The 17,444-nt window shown below is 40.6% G+C and overlaps 1 protein-coding gene across 1 annotated transcript in view; it reads left to right on the forward strand.

Moving 5' to 3' along the window:
* The first annotated feature begins 841 nt into the window (after positions 1–841).
* OGDHL (oxoglutarate dehydrogenase L) overlaps positions 842–17,444 on the forward strand; it is a 55,149-nt gene continuing 38,546 nt past the window's right edge. The window contains exons 1-4 of the mRNA XM_075109601.1: positions 842–996; positions 5,667–5,901; positions 11,031–11,210; positions 14,833–14,935. Coding sequence (XP_074965702.1) covers positions 5,695–5,901; positions 11,031–11,210; positions 14,833–14,935 — 490 coding nt within the window. The 5' untranslated portion in view covers positions 842–996; positions 5,667–5,694. The remainder of the gene's footprint in view (positions 997–5,666; positions 5,902–11,030; positions 11,211–14,832; positions 14,936–17,444) is intronic.

Consider the following 17,444-nt stretch of genomic DNA (forward strand, 5'->3'; position numbering starts at 1 on the left):
AGATTAACGTGAAGAAGGTGTAGCACAGAGTCTTCCAAGCCAGGGTAATCTTCTACATCCCCATGATGCCTCACACTGTGCAGCTGCAAAGGTGTGCAGTGACCAGGGGACTGGAGCATCTCCCTGATGAGGGAAGGCTGAGAGACCTGGGTTTGTTCAGTCTGGAGAAGAGAAGGCCGAGGGAGGATCTCATTAATGCTTATAAATATCTGAAGGGTGGGTGTTGAGAGGATGGGCCGTACTCTTTCAAGTGGTGCCCGACGCCAGGCCAAGGGGCCACGGGCACAAGCTGGAACACGGGAAGTTCCCCCTGAACATGAGGACAAACCCCTTCCCTGTGCGGGTGCCAGAGCAGGGGCACAGGCTGCCCAGAGAGGCTGTGGGGTCCCTTCCCTGGAGACATTCACCCCCCGCCTGGACGCGGCCCTGTGCCCCTGCTCTGGGGGTGCCTGCTCACGCAGGGGGTGGGACGGGGTGAGCTCCGGAGGGCCCTGCCAACCCCTAACATTCTGTGAGTCTGTGTCCTCTTCTATCACCAATTTTCTTCACAATCACCCAGAAATCTTGCAGACGGTTGTTCACTTTACCCCATTTTCCTTCCTGCCAGGTACATCTCCTCTTGCGGACACCCCACAGCAGGTGGCCCTACCAGAGGGCCATGTACCCCGTGCCGGGGCAGCACCCAGCGCAGCAACGCTTTCACTGTATAGCGGGAGGAGTGACCGGCACAGCCACGGCGCTCCCGAGGACGCCCGGCTCCTTGCTGGAGCACACCGGCACCGAGCGAGCGCCCTGCCTCGCACCTCGGCCCCGGCCCCGCCGCTGGCGAGCGTCGCCCCTAAGATGGCGCTGAGGGGCGTGGCCTCGGGCGGGGCGTGGCGGCCGCGCCTGCAGGCGCCGGTACCGAGGACAGCGCCCGGCGGCCCCGCCCCGCCGTGACCTCAGCGCGCGCACCGGGCGCGGCGGCCGTTACGGCGCGCGCCTCACGTGATGCAGGTAACGGTCCCCCGCCCCGCCGCTCCCGCGGTGCGGCCTGTACCGGTACCGCTGTCCGCCGCCGGGCCGGAGCCTCCCCGTCCCCGCAGGTCTGTCAGCGCCGGCTCGGGGCGGCGGCGAGGCCGGGGCCGGCTGGGCTCGGGGCCGGCAGGTTGCGGGCGGCGCGGCGGAGCCCGGCCCGGCCCGGCCCGTGTGAGCGTACTGGGCGGTCGGGGTCACCCTCGCCGTGCGGTTGTGAGGGGCCGTGCCGGGTCCCGGAGAGCGGCCTTCCGGCGGGGCGCTGCGGGCCGGTGCGCGGGAGGACGGCGGCCGCCCGGCCCGGGCTCCGGTGGTACGCCAGCGGTACCCAGCGGTAGCCGGGCTCCGGCCTCGGGTGGCGGCCAAGGTGAACAGGACGCGGGCGCGGCAAGGTTTTGCCGGGCGGCCCTGGAAGGACGCGTCCTCGTGTTACAGGCAGGGGCACAAGAATAAAACCGACCCCTTCCAGATATTTCCCCTTTGCTCTTTAACAACGCTTCGGCAGCCTAGAGCGTGTGGTGGTGGTATCCCTTTGGTACCCACTGCAGGCGGTTTTTTTTTAAGGGGAAAGTACTATATTGGGTAGTTTTATTGTGTGGAGATGCCTCCGTTGCCCAAGACTTACAGCGCACGCCTTGTAAACTTCCTCCAGGTCAACTTTTTGGCTGTAGAATTATGTTTCTTTATACAGTATGGCACGTCTGTGCTGGAAGGAAAAGAAGCATTTAGCATGTGGAAATATATATTCCTGAAGTAGCCTTGTTTAGTAAGGATATTCTGTGCCTCTCTAGTTTTAATTATCCATGACAGGCTTTTGGAAATAATTATCTTCATCTACTTTTTCACTGTCGGCCTTGTTTTATTAGTATTATTCAATCTTAAGAAGAGCTTTAGGAGTGAGTTGTATGGGGAACGTAGGAGAAAATGACCTTGACAGTGGATGAAGGAGTGTTTTTGTGAAATGTGGACCAGGCATATTAATGACTACATCGGCAGAGCATAAAGAACACTTGTTAGCACTGATAGTAGGACTTTGTGTGTGTGTGTTGAAAAACTCATTAAGGGTACTGGCAATATCAGGAGAATACTGATTCATATCCATCCTAGCTTACGCAATATATTTAGGCCTATAAAGTGATCTTGAAAAAGATCTAGATAAACACTTTGGGGTTGGAAGTGTCTTGCTGTCTCTTTTTCACATGCTTCTGTTACCCTCTAGAAGCCTGGGTAGAAGGACTCACAAGGCTGTCCATGGCATTTGGTCACTTCTGGAATTGAAAGCGCCAAGGTGAAAGCTAGCTTGTAGCTTGAGACATACATGCCGTGCTGCAGAACAGCTGCAGAAGTTTTCAGCTGCTTAGGGCTTTCATTTACTTCCACCTTTTTAAGGGTGCTTTGGTGCATTAAATATCAGGTGTTCTTTTGGTTCACTGCTTCTTTCTTATTTTTGACCTCCGGTAGGGATTTAATTAATATCTCCCTTTAGTTGCTCTTAGCTCAGCTTGATTCCTTGCCAATCACTGTTTTCATTTTAGGGTTGATTTAGGAAACATAGCGGAGTGGAACAATCCTAACTATTTCTGACTTCTGCCTGCTGTCCTGTGTGCTGATTTTTGACTGACGATCTCAAGGCTGAGTGGGCTGAAATGGTCTATGATCATGCTGGTGGTCTCCAACTCATTTAGCTGCTGACAGCTGACATCTGTGCTGAAGGGTGGTGTGTGCAAAAGGAAGAACTCGGAAGAAGTTCGGTTTTGTTGAGTGAAATTAATCTGTAGTTGAAATGTGACTGGAATTACATGATTGGTGGCTTCGTCCATTTTTGTTTCATACCTGCATAAAAATGGAGGCATTACTTTTCCAGGAGATGGGAATAATGTCTGTGATAACAGTTTCCTTCACCCGTGATCTTCACAGGAGTGACATAGCCCATATCCGCTCTTATAGATTGCATGCTCTGTAGGTACAACTTGAATTATGGCTCTGACCCCATTTTGAAATTTCAATGGCACTGGAGGGAAGTGACTGGTACCACTTATAAGCTCTTTGTTTCTATTATATGTTATGTCATTTGTACCCCTTTTTAAGTCTCTGTGATAAATTGTTGTTATTTTGCTATGCATTCCTTGCGAACCGCTAGAAGGAAGATCTCTACATTCTCCAGGCAGACATATTAGGAAGAAAGAATGTGATATTACCTGTACTTAAGAAACTTGGCATTTAGTACCATAAACTGAGAAAAATGTTCCTCTCATTCCCTTCTCTCCCAGCTCTTTGCAAAGCACTTTAAATGGGGGTAGGTAACCCTTTAGGAATGAGTGTCCACCCCTCGGGTATGCATGCACAAGTTTGGAAGTAGAGAGTGGGATTTGCAGCAAATAAGATAGGTGGAATAATCATTTCTATGAGAACAGGCACAGACCTAAAGTCCTAAGTGCCATGGTGACCTCTCAGTTCTTGCTGTTACAACATGTTGAAATCTTGCAAAATGGCATGATGCACACGTAGTGTTTTTAGCACCGTTACATCTTAAAGAGAATTATGTATGCTGACAATATAGTAACTCTGTCAGTGTTGTCCCAGTTGCTCTGAGCTTTTGTAGGACTTAATCTGCTTCCAAAATGGTGCTGGTGCTATTTATGTTCCTGCAGTTGCCTAGGAGCCCTAATCATAGGCGGGACTTGACACAGGAGGAAATCAGTGTTGTAGTAAGCTTTGAATCTGTGAAATGGGGAAGGACAAGTGAATATAGGTAGATAGGAAATAATGCTAATGTATAGGGGATTCAGCACGCTAGTAGCCTAGCCGTTGCCCATTTGCTGAAAATGCCAAGTGGGGAGAGAAGGGTGTGTGGTTTTGAGGTTTGGGGGTTTTTATAAGTTTAAAGGAGGATTGTGTACTAGTTTTGGTGACACTGCCTTGGGAGAATACTTTCCTTGTATCTGGGCACTAGGGAGAAGGTGAACAAGTGCTTCTTTGGAAAATTCAGTAAGTGGATGACAGCAGGTGGTGTTACGAGCTAGGCGTCAGATCTGCTAGTGGATGAGAGTGAGAAGGCTGCACAAGTCTTGAAAGAGAAGACATGCGAACTGGTGTGATACAGAAGGAGAGTTCATTGCTGGGATGATACAATTAGAGTCAGCCACTAGGAAAAGGATCCAGTCAGCAGCTTTCAAAATAGATGTTGAGTTAAAAATGTAATGATAAAAACGTGATGCCAGAGATGAGCATGCAGTAATACTGTTTTATTCAATAGGAGCTTTTTTTCTTTTTTTTTTTAAAGACCAATATTAATCTTTCAATGAAAAATATAGCTCTTTCTATCCCTTACAAATTTAGAAATTTTATAACGCTATATTTCCTTTTTTGGAGGGAGAGGGGGAAGAGGAAAAACAGTGAAAAAATAACTTAATGGGGTTTATATACAGAAAATGTTTATAAAAAATTTTTAAGGTATCTGTTACTTCTTGTATTAGAGATAAAATAATCTTTACATGTAATAGGTAACATTGAATTTGATCTGTGACTCAAAATTACAGTGTTGTTTTTAAAACACTTTAATTTGGCAGCTCAGTGCTTTTGTTTTTAGCAATTGCTCAACTAGTGACACTAAACAACAAAAAACTTGGATTCTACCTTCTGACTAAATAACTTATTTCTCTAGATGGACAGCAAACCAAATGAGAGGCACCTCAGTAAAATCTGAATTTCTCTTCCTCTTAATTGGTGTCCTACCCTTTATGTTCTTATGGCATTCCAAATACATCTGAAGGGAAAACAAAACCAATAATTTCTTTTGGCATTATTGCTATTCCTTTGCAATTTTAACAACTTCAGCATTAAGATTATGCTATTTTCGGTCTAATTGTAAGCTACATTTGTTCTTTTTATTCTGAAGGTGAGCTTTGATTCCCTTTGTTAACACTGGAGCAGATGTTCAGCATTCCCAAGATTTGACCCTTATTGTTTTTCTCACTGTGTTCAAAATTACAGGGAATCTGCTCTCCTTCTTAAAAAGCTTGTGCAAGGTCACTGGAAGGACAAGTGAAATGTTGCTAGTTAGGAAAGCAAATTAAACTGAACCTTTCCTTAGTGTAACACTGTTTGTTTGAAGGCTGATATCAATATGAACACCTAACTAACACTTTTAATTATTTTGTCAGCTCCATTATTTATGGCATAAATTTGAGGTTGCAGGCTTTTTTTAAACCCCTGCGCTTGCGTTGATGCTGTTTATGGAACCTTCCCCAGTTTGACTTGGTAAAAGGCTGAGAGGCAGAAGTTATGGTTGCCAGGAGCTCCAGAGAAGTCAATGATTAGCAGACTCATTTGTTCCCAGGGAAGCGGGGCTCAGGGGGCATGTGGTACCAAAGGTATCGTGATTGCTTCAGGAGCCAGGATGATGTTTTCAGTTATAGAAGCTGTGAGATTAACTGATTGATGTGGTAATGGCCATCAGCAGCACTTCCACTGCCGTAAGGGTAGCTCCACATCAGCCATGGAGTGGCCTCTTGCCTGAGGAGAGCTTCATGCCTAGGCCTGAGCTTTGCTGAAGAGCACTCTAGCCGTAAACCTCAGTTTGTGAGGCTGAAATGTGTCTGCAGTTCATTGGCTCTTTTTCTGATTAGGTTTGTTTTTATCTTTATTAATAGACTTGGATCTTCTGTCTAATAAACAAACATGAGTCACCTGAAGTTGTTTGCGGCTACGCTGAAGTGGCATGGCATTAAACTTCTGGAAAAGCAAGATATAGCCAGAAGGGTATTTTCACATGGCCAACGGTATGCTTCATCAGGAACCTCAGACCCATTCCTGAGTGGGAGTAATTCAAATTATGTGGAGGAAATGTATTATGCATGGCTTGAAAACCCTAAAAGCGTACATAAGGTAAGTCTAAAACTTGACTGTAAATGATAATATTACGTTAGAGAGTGGAATCGATTTTTTTTCTTTTTTAACTTGTTTTATAAAAAGTCCAGAAAAAGGTCTTGTATGAAATGAAAAATGTGAAACTAATTTTCCACATATTGATTGTTGTAAGATGTGATATTGCAGCAGAAAAAGTACAGAGGAACCACAGGCATGGTGAGTTGAGTGGAGAGAATGAGAAGTCCAGACCAGAAATAGTAAACTGCTCAGAAACTTTCAGCGTTCCTCCATGGAAATGCAGTTTAAGCAGTCTGTTAAGTATTTAGTTACATCTGGAAGGAGACCCAAGAAGTAAAATACTTTTTAATATTTTTGGTTTATTGTAATAAGGTTGTATCAGAGGATATGTTATATTTAAATAATATGTGTTGATGCTGGTAATTCTAAACTCTCTGAAGAAGATGAATGTTCAGTTCCCTTTAGGTAGCTGTGGGAGTTGTAACCTTAAAACTGAACCTGAAATTGTCAGGAAAGCCTTCTTAAGCATCTTTAAAAGTATTTTGTTCTGTCTCTCTCCTTTTCTCTCCAGGCAACATACATTTGTTTGCCCTTTTTTTTTTTAAAAAAAACTTTCAATCTATTGCCCAAATCCTTTCTTATGGACAACATACATAGATTTATTTTTTAACAAGCTTTCTGCTGACAGGGAAGGTTCTCTTATGGTGATACATGTACAGTAACTTAAGAAGCTGATGAGAAGTCTGATAAATTCTAAGACAGACAAGTAATTTTCTAGAGAAGTAAAGTGAATTGTGCCCAAAATATTTACCAAATTGGTTGCGTGTTCCCTTATTCTTGAGGCACATATGTCAAAATGTCATGTAGAAGTCATTGCTCTAAGTCTGATACGCTGACTGGAGTGTGAGGAAGTGACGCATGTTGAGGAAACAAAAAAGGAGACCAAAAAAAGCAGTTTTGTAGCTTTTTTTTTTTTTTTTTTGATATTGTGTATGAGTTTAGCCTTGTTGGAAGGTGACATATGCAGTGACAACTCTGAAGAGATCCTAGGTCTTTTGTGTTATACCTTAACTTGGAACTAAAGAGACCTTTTCCAGGGGTAGCTCCTCTTGTCCCATTGGTCTTTGATTCTTCATCATGTAACTGCCGGTGTAGAGCAGGGTAGCACGTTGTGTGGATGCACTGAATGAATTTCTGAGAAGCCCTCATGGTGTGTTGGTGCTCTAGACCAGTATTAACCCTTTATTTTGAGGAAACCAAAGGAATGAAGTAATGCAGAAGGATCGTGTGTGGTCACGTCTTGCTTTTACTTGCGTTATTTGTTACATCGACTTGCAATGATCTTATTTTCTTTAAGAAGAATGAAACTTTTTGTTCAGAGCCGTCGCAGCGGGGCGAGATTTCCTGCTGTGAAGGCTTGCGCGCGTCCAATGGCCGGAGCTGGCCAGGGTGCTGAACGGCCCGGCTGATCCCGCGCCCAGGCCCTGCCTAAAGGCCAGCCCTAGAGAACAGCAAAGGCTTCTGCTAAATTTAGACCTGCTCGTTATTTTGCAATAAATCCTAAAAATCCTGCCGAAAGACTACCTAATTTGTCTGGCAGCTCAGGCACAGTTGGGTGATGGGTCTTGATGTGGTGATGCAGTTTGTAGGTTGAAAAGTGACCAACATATTAGCAGAAATAAATTAACAGAGGAATGTAAATGTACTGATGGAGTAGGGTGTGGCCTGGGGAGTGGATCCCAGGTAGTTCAAGATGGATTTTAAAAATGCGTGAACTCTTTTCCAGGTGAACTACGCGTAGTATACTTACAACAGTAATGAACTGAAGTAAAGTCACTGTGTGCCTGGTTTATGAGGCTTAAAAGAATAGGAATGATGGACATCATGGATTACCTTTCAGCTATTCTTGCCTAAATAATTCAGTTTTTCACAGCCTAGAAAAAAGAGGGGGAGGAGAATGATGCCGATTAATTTTACTTTGTTTCATCAGCAAAATTAATTTTTGGTTTCTTAAAAACCATCTCATTTCATCTGTTGAAAGCTGTAAATACCTACCCAGGATTTTTATTGACAGAAATTGTTCAATTTGCGCTTTAATAAAACAGGTTAAAAATGTTGTGAGTTGAACTCACCCTGTTTTCTAAAAATACAGAAAAATTCATGCTGTGGTTGTATGACTGTAGGCAAGCTCCGAATTTGTCATTCTGCTATGGAAAGTGGTGGAAGTGTTGGAAAATCATGTCAAGAGATACCAACGGCTAATGTGCTGTTGGTTATGTGGTATTATTAATAATTTTACTCTCTCTGCAGGCCACTCCTATTTCATTGTTTTATCCAGTATGTCCAACATGGTTTAGAGAGCCAATTTGTGCTAAGTGTTTAGATGTTGTGTTCTATTTCCCCTTCTTCCTCTTTATTACCTATTTTTCCTCATTCTTCTTAGATATCCCCTTCTTAGCAGAGGGGATGTGCTGCCTTCTAGTTGATGAGATGAAAAAGCTTTGGTTTTCCTGGGCTTTAAAAATCATACTGTATTCACTTTTACTTAGAAACTCCAATTAATGAAGGCTCTTCAAAGTAATTCCTTCTCGGAAGATTTGACTGGACATGTCTTCCCATTTGGCTTACTTAAAATGGTTTGAAATATGGATGTCATGTTCCAATGAGCGTATTCAGCATTACCAGTGCTTTTTTGAGAATCTCTCCTTTCTATGTATACCATGGTTATAGATCAGGGAATCTGCATTTATATCCGTAGGAACACTTATTCTTTGTGCAAATCCATTCCTGGTGATTTCCTGCTTTTCCTTGTCTTTTGAATTTCCTGTCCTTAGCGTAGCCAAAACAACAATCAAAATATAATGACGTGGGCTCTGCAAAAGGCATCATTATTTCTCGTTGAAGCATGGTGTCAGGACCATAGATCATAAAAGAGAAGCTTGACAAGGCTCAGTTATTACTATCACAAGATTAATTACAAAACTGCATGGTTGGATATTAAGTACATAATGCCTGACATGTTATCCTGTATGCAGCTGCTCTACCCTGAGTGTGTAATTCCTTGTTTGATGTACTTGAAAAAGTGTGAGGTTTTTGTTTTGACTTCATCTGTTTTTTTTTTTTTAAATGATGTAGTGATGCTCAGTGTGTGCCATCTAAGGCCTTACCGTCCTCACTGCAGTTGATAAATATTGTGATGTCACTAGAAGAAAAAACAAACCATCAAGATAACTAATATGTTACTTGTTATTCTAAGTGCAACACTGCTTATTTTATGAGAGTAGAATATTGCCACTGAATCACTTGAATTGTATTATATTAGTTGGAAAAATAATGGTTAACTACAGTATGGGGAAAAAAAGGATTGTATCATGTATCACTGTAGTAATCTATTTTTTACAGATGTATCTTTCTATTATAAGTCTCCTCTACCATCTTCTTAAAGAACTTTACTAATTTAGTTGAGAACCTGCAGGTTTGTTGTGAGACCAAGCTGGTCTTCTGTCTGTCCAGTCACATGGCAAATGCTGTTGCCAAAGACTGACATTGATACACAGGACTTGAAGACTATAATCTGGTATCAATCTTGAAAGACACTATAGGAATTTGCAAAGGTTTTGATGGATGTGTATCTAGAAAAAACTAATTTTCTGTAGCCAAATGATGTATTTTCCCTCCCCTCTGATTAAATGTCAAGCCTGCCCAGCAAATCAATAAGTTCAAAAATGCGATGGGAAAAAATAGTGTGGGTTCCTTCCACCCCGCTGGCTGCATCTTCAGATGTAAACATTTAGAAGGTATTTCTTTATATTTGTGAGTTTACATGAAAAAAGGGTCCTGTGCCTATTTTCCTTAAACAGGTAGCATGTTGGGCAAGTCCTATTTGGATTTTGTTAGCATGTCTCTCAGCAGTGCACTTGTCTAAAAACATATTAAATTGTTTGTGGGGCTGTGCTGTGGTAACTTTTACATGTAAATGAAAAGCTTTTGACTCAACAAAGGAATAGGTATATTATTATCATCATTGTATGTGTATCATGGTATTGGAAAAAGCGAGGAAGGAACCTTAACATGAGCAAAGCATATTCTGTATTAAAACTTTGATACCAAGTGTCAGATCTGTCATGGATCCACATGTGTGTTTGGAATTTCCTAATTTAATGAAAGTTCATAAATGTGTATTGCCAAAATAATTTCTCCAGTCTAAGTAGCCTTAGTTGGAACATGAAGGGATTGTATCTGTCTCTCACTGTCTGGGATCGGCAAATTCTGAGACTAGGTGCTGTATGGGCATGGAATAACAGTACTGCTCTTAATACAGAGTAAGAAGGTGGACAGACAGAATACCGGAGGAAATGCAGTTGTAGTAATAGACTCTTGTAGCCCGTTTATGGTATGTTGTGAAAATTCAGACTTCTAATCTCAGTGTGGCTAGCAGGATGTCAAGGTAAGAAGAAATGGGCATAAATGAGAGAAGGGAGGAGGAATGAGTTCTTCATCAATGTGTCTGGAACTGACCATGAAGCATGATCTGTCTGCCTTAATTTGGCACGGCACATAAAAGTTAGGCTATGTTTAGATCAAGTCTGGGCAAGAGCAGGGTGATAAATTAAGTAAGTTTATCACATTTGTATCAATGCAACCTTGTATTAATAAAGAAGTAAGAGAGGTGCATTAAAGCAGTGTTTCTCGGGCAGTGGCTTCATGCTAATGATGAGGTTCCCGCCCACAGGTTCAGGGAGTCCCCCCACTTCCATAACTTGAGGCTTGATACCTCTTTAACAGCAGCATAATATCATACCCATTACTGGTTGCCTGAAGAAACATCACAGTTAAGAAGAGCTGTGTTAATGAATAATGTACAAAGATGTTTTGCACTCACCTGTGCTGGAGAGTTTTCCACTGAACAAGCTCAGTGTAAGAAATGAGATGAAAAGGACTCTGTGTAAATGAAACATGCAGTCGGTACCAAGATATGGATGTATCCGTGCTCTCTTTCTGCTGGCTGTTAGTGGTATTTAATGCTGTAATGTAATGAGGTACCAGCTTGAAGGAGCTGCTTTTGTTTGAGAATTTTGTTTGAGGTAGTAAGTTTTCCTTCTTCTTTCCTTCTCTGTATACATCTCCAGTCCTGGGATTCGTTTTTCCGAAATGCTAATGCTGGCCAAGCATATGACCTCCATCTACCAGATCAGTTGGAAAGAAAGGCATCATTTCTTCAGAGCCATGGCCTGGCCCAGACACCAGGTAAAGCTGAAAAGCTTGTTGAAGATCACCTTGCTGTGCAGTCTTTGATAAGAGCATACCAAGTAAGTGTACTTTGGGGTAGGTGTGGGAGGGCCTCTACTTTGCAGACAACGTTTTTCTTCCTTTTTGTGTTCTTGCTTGTCGTCTGGTCTTAACTCTTGCCTATTGTCTAACTTCTGATCCAAAATGTCTTGCACTAGACAGTCTTTTCTTCCCTGCAGAGTGCCTGAACACTGAGGTCCTGGATTCAGACTGGGATGCTCCTCTGGCTTACTAAACTCAGGATTCAGATTACCCACAGCCCTAGTGCTGGTCATCTGACTTAAGCTGGAAGCTCTTTATGGAGATGGTCATTTGTGAAAGGGGAACATGAATCTATTGGGTTTTGCCCGTTTACCAGGAGCAGGAGCCAAACATGTCGATGCTTAGCCTTTACTATTCTTTTGTCTCACTTGACTGTATTAAGATTTTGTGTGTGTGTGTGTCTGATTCAGTAAGTTACGTGACCAAATTGGAAACCTAGGTTCTCTGAAATAGTTTTGCTTCATATAAAGGGAGTTGTACCAGTCATACTGTACTAATGAATCTCCTGATGTGTGCAGTGAAGTAAGAACTTGTCCCTCTCTTCAACAGCAAACTTCTCCGTGATTCAAGTCTGTCTTCACCTCTGGGAAAGTTTGTATTGCAGTTCTAAACGTTACTACCTTTCTTTAAGAAAGCAAGAAATGTGCTTGCCTTCTCATACATCTAGTGTGAATTTTGAGATTCCTGATTTGAACAGGATTGTAGGTAAAAAGAGAGAGGAGAAATAATGAATTAACCAGAAGTTGAATTTTGGGAGGCTGACGGTACTCAGTTTGGGTCAGCTTTGATGAATTTCTTTTACAGAGCTGTTGAAAGTTGACTTTGTTTCACACAGATTTTTTTAAAATCCTTTTATGAAATTAGGAAATTAAGTCTAATTTCCTTTTTTCTTCTAAAAGAAGAAGGATTTTGGAAATAACACAGTGGTTTTGGTTAGATGTTTTCTAAATGTAAAACAAGTTTAAACATTTTTTTTTAGACTTGTGTTTAATATCTTGATTTCAATGCAAGGCTTCAAAACAGTGTGAAACAAAAAGACCCTGCTAAACATGTAGATCTGTGCTGAGCAAAATATTCCAGTTTGATTTAAATTTTTTTTTCATTTCTTTTAAAAAAGTATGTAACCTCCCAAGAAGTTTGCTACAGTTTGACTTGAGCTGATCTGTTCTGCCCTGCATTAAGAATTTTAACTCCTGCTTGCTATCAACAGAGGAACAGAAGAGGAACTTGTTTTAAAAACCTTTTTTCTGTACACATTGCATTGTCACCATTGATGCCGATATGAACCATGTTACTCCAGCTGTTGGAGGGTTGTTGTAAAAGAATAGAAAGGTTTGTGAATATAAAGAATATATGAAATTTGCTTAGAAATAGCTATGTAGAAAACAACCACTTCAGCCCATTCGCTTTTACTCTGTGGTGAAAGTTTGTTGAAGGATTAGAGAAAGCTGGAGAATGTTAGGCTGCTTTGGCACCATTTACTTGAAAATAGTTCAGGGATTGCCATTTTGTTTCCTGTATTTGAAAGAGTCTGCTGTCCGACTCAAGTGGTGGAACAGAGATGTCTCTATAAATGGCAGGCACCCATGTGTCTGCGACAAACAATGAAAGAGGATTACCTAAGGTGACTGTCTGTTTTTAAAAGGTATTTAGTACCCTCTAAATTCAGTGTTGAAGGGATACGATCAATTTGTGACCATCCTTTGCCTGATAATGAAATGAAATGGAGAAGGATACAGAATTTTCATTTCTCAAACCTGTCAGTATTTTATGGTTTTTGTGGTAAACTGCTTTGTGGTCTGTTGAGCTGGTCTTCTGCAAAGGCAGTTAATCTATTGCTTTTTCTAATGCAGAGCACCAGACACGCTGAAAGAAGGATTTCCAGTGAAATGCGTGTGTTTAAGAAAAATTAGTCTAGATAAATTAATTTCTCGAGTCTTCTTTTGTAATGTAGATTTTTTTTTTAATCTGTGTCTAGAAAATATGATTTAAAAATCTAGTTTCGGGTAGTCTGTACTTGCATTTAGTCAAATTTATGGTAATTGATGAAAACTTTCCATGCGTGTATTTTCACAAGGTTGATCTCTGATTTTTGCAGTCACTCTTTTTTGTATCCAGTGAAAGAAGTGGAATTTATTAAAAGATAACTTGATATTGAGGAAAATACTGCCTTTTAGTTACAGGCCAAACTGCTCCTGGCACAGTGCTTTACTGATTTGCTCTTCTGGGTTTTGGCGTTCTTGCTAATCCTCTTCCTCTTCCTACTAATACTGCAGAGCAGATGTAGCTTAGGGAGGTGAATTCTTTCCTGTTGATGATGCTTGAGACAGAATTGTTTGTTTAGTTCCAGTCAGATAGACTTTGTGCCGCTGTAAACAATGAGGTGGCACAGATGTTGCTGTGGGCATCATTTGGCCTGTCAGAGTTTTATTACTGGTGATTCATGAGATGGGAAGAGTCTCAGAGGCCAGGCTGAATTTACAGGGCTGGTGTTCTAAAAAAGATGCCATATTTCTGTTTGCTTTTGAGCAGATAGCGTTTTATTATGAACTCTCCTGCAAATATAGAACATTTCAATAGTGTTTTTACAAATCACTTCTTGATGAACCACGCTTTAATCACACTCTATTTCTGTGTGATGCAGTTCATTATTAATATTGCACTTATATTAATATTTTTTTCTGAGACAATTAGGATACTAGTAGTGTGAATGAAATTCTACCCAAGTGATCTGAATTTGTCCTAAAAAGAAAAATATTAAGGAGAAAATATTTATCTATTCAGCTATAAAAAGCTTTTGAAGAGCTAATTTGGTATATAAGAATCACACAAAAGAGACATTGTATAAAAAAAACCTTGGTTTTTATTTGCGGCTCAATTAGTTATTTCCTCTGTAGCAATGTTATATAAGGCACTAGTTTATAGCAACATGGCATGCATTAACACCAATCATATTGATAACTCAAAGCTGGCTAAGTTCCCCGTGGAATTTGTGTTCTTTGATGTCTCAAATGTCGATTTTATCATAGATGAAATTCCCCAAATTTCATGAATGCAAATAAATGCAATCTGCTGCTATTTGATGTGTAGCAGAGCTCATGAAGAGTGATCCCTTCACTTCTAATGTAAACTTTTTCAGCACCAATCTATGTTTTAAGTCAACAATGCTGTATTTTAGTATTCTGCCAGCGCAGAAACAAGGATTCAGGCAAAAATACAAAAAGACTGAATTAGTGAGTGACAGGATCTATAGACTAGTCGTAGTTTCTTAATTTTACCCAGAGATTTCGAGTACAATGTTGTTTTCTTTACTTAGACTTCAGTGTTATTTCAGTTTAAATTGTACGTTAGACAAAATAAAGGTTATGTTCTGATGTGTATTCAGCAGTTTTACTACAGAAGTAGTATACGTATCCAAAGATGCAATGCTTATTTCCTGTTCTTATGGGAAAACTTGGGAATTGTCACCCTTTTGTGACATTAGTGGTGCTTGCTTATTTGACTTCATGGCTGATATACATACTATGGAGAGATATCGGGGACTTTGTCTGACTTCTGGTAGTGTGATTTCGTTTTTCTCTCCCTGTCCTCCTTTTTCAGATCCGTGGCCATCATGTGGCTCAGCTGGATCCCCTTGGAATTCTGGACGCAGACTTGGATTCGTTTGTTCCATCTGACTTAATCACTACAATTGATAAACTTGGTGCGTACGCTGCATGCCTTGTTATTTGCAACAGTCATTTGTCTCTTGTCTCATTGGGCTAAGGAGATTTAATAAGACATTTCAGGGAAGCTTCTGCCTTTTCTGCTTGGAGCATCTGTAAGGAGGTATTGGAATTTCTGCTCTGAGATCACAGCTGAGGTTCCTGTGAATTCATCTTCTGATGACTGATGATTATAAACACTTTATAAAATTCCCAAATCTTATGGTCTTGAACCACACCAGAAATTAATACTAATCAATACAATAGGCCAAGATTCTGGGAATCTAAATGACTTTTATACCATTATGCTTGATACTTGTTTTGACTGGGGACATCTGAAGGCTAGTCAATAGCAAAAACAAGGAATAAACAAAACACCAGATAGAGGAACTTTGGGTGAATTTCATACCAAATTTGGATTCTAGCCTCCGATACTTATTTCTTCTGTATAACTTGAAGAAGTCTGATTGAAGTTATCAGGAGAAAACACAGGAAGTGTAGAATTCTTGACTTATGTATATAATCCAATGGTGATTATTTTAGTTTACTGCTGGAAGGGTGTAATACACTAGGGTTTGCTTTTGCAAAGGTGGTTCTGGTCGCTAAGAGGGCATGTCTTTGAGAAATTGCAGTGATCAATATCTTTGCTCCTCTCTGCTTGAATAAAAAACCATCTGATTGATTTTTCTCTACTCTTCAATCTACGTGGTATGTTTAAAAGGTGACTTTCTACTTGATAAAGACACTGAATCAATTTTTCTTTGATAGGTAGGGAAGTTTTTTGGACCAGACATAAAACATAGTGCAAGTAGTAGATAAAACGCATTCTGCTTAATTTCACTGTAAGTACCTCTACTGCCTCTTTGCCGCTGTGCTTTCTATTTCTGGTGGTAGGGAAAGAAGTGGTTCTGACCCTTGATCATATAAAGGCAGGGGAGCGCTTACGACTGTAAGTAGAGAGGTGCTTACACAAATCAGGTGTGCTCTTTGAAGTTTGTCAGCTTTAATTAAAGGAAAGTACCTACTAGAAAATACATTAGACATTTACTGAGTAAGTATAATTTCTTTGGAGCATGGGTGATTGCTAGCACGGCAGTACAAATTCCTTTAAACTCTATGGATAGTTTAGTACAGTGTTGTGACTGGTCAGAAGGCATCATACCGAAGCCCTCACAAGCACAGGAAAAATGTGCTAGACCTCTCAATGAGATGGGTGGATGTGCCTGAGAGTGCAACTGAGGTGATATTTCAGTTTGTGAGGGGAAACAATATTTCTAATCTAGTCTTCACACAGCAAAAAAGGGAAGAATCTCAAATGTTGCCTATCCTCAAATGTTCCAGGCAGAAAACTTACGAAAAGTCTCTGGTAGTACAGAAAGTATTTTAGTGTTTGATTTTTCTGTGCATTTTCTTTGTTCTGTCTTTCTTTTTTGAGAAACCTTCTGGTAGGAAATTTTTCCTGGAGTTGCTTCTAAAAATGTAGCTAGTTTCAGGTGTACCTACTGCACGAATCGCGTTATAAAATTGCTTTCGGGAACTCTTGTATTTCAATAAGGTTGTGTCTCTTTAAACACAAGGTGATGCTTCAGTAACTATGCAGTGCTGCAGTACAAAGCACAGATGTTCTGTATGTGCCCAGATCACTCCTGTATGTGTCCTGGTTTTTGCATGACAGAACATGAGGAGCCTGTGAAGTCTGAGAGAAAGTCAGCAAAGGGTGGGGAAAAAAAAAAAAAGGTTTTTAGCACTGCTTTGTTTCAAATTTTACTAAAGCCCCAGTCATCCGCTGTGTCCCTCCCCCCTCCTTTTTTTTTTGTTCTCCTTTTTTTTTTTAAAAAAAGTCAGCATTATAGAAAACCAGAGTTAATTTGGTGCTGGAAAAACCTATTACGGTGCCAAAAGGGAGAAATAGTGGTACACAAACAATTTTTTCATCTCTCCAGATTTGACACTTAATGTATTATTAAAATTATTAAAACCAAAATTAATAATTTAAATATATTATTTTAAATGATATTATTTTTAAAACACAAAATGTGTTATTACTGACAGCGCTGTACAGTAAAAGTGGTGGTAACGCAATCCTATGGCCTGACTTCAACTCTAAATGCTTAGTTCTGTTATTATTTCATCTTTGAATTGCTTCTTTGCTTTCATCTTCAGAAAATTCATTTAACAGGGAATACAGAGCACTATTCTATATTGATTTAAGAGTTATGTGCAGGCTGTCATATCAGTGTTAACGTGGATGCCTGCAGCTTATCCAGAACCAAGATAAAGAATTCAAAATTAAAAATATAGAAGCTATTTCTAGTTTAAAAAATATTTTTACATGTGCACACACACATGTATAATGTTTATCTCTATATAAGTTTACATAACTGTATGTAATGTGTATTATAAGTTTTATACATTCGCTTCTTACAATTATAAGAAGCAAATTACTATTTTTCCTTTCTTCATTTAACAAGTCTAGATTAAACTTCATCATGCAAAGCTTTTAACTTG

Source organism: Phalacrocorax aristotelis, chromosome 14 (genome assembly GCF_949628215.1).
Source record: "Phalacrocorax aristotelis chromosome 14, bGulAri2.1, whole genome shotgun sequence".
Taxonomy (NCBI): Eukaryota; Metazoa; Chordata; class Aves; order Suliformes; family Phalacrocoracidae; genus Phalacrocorax; species Phalacrocorax aristotelis.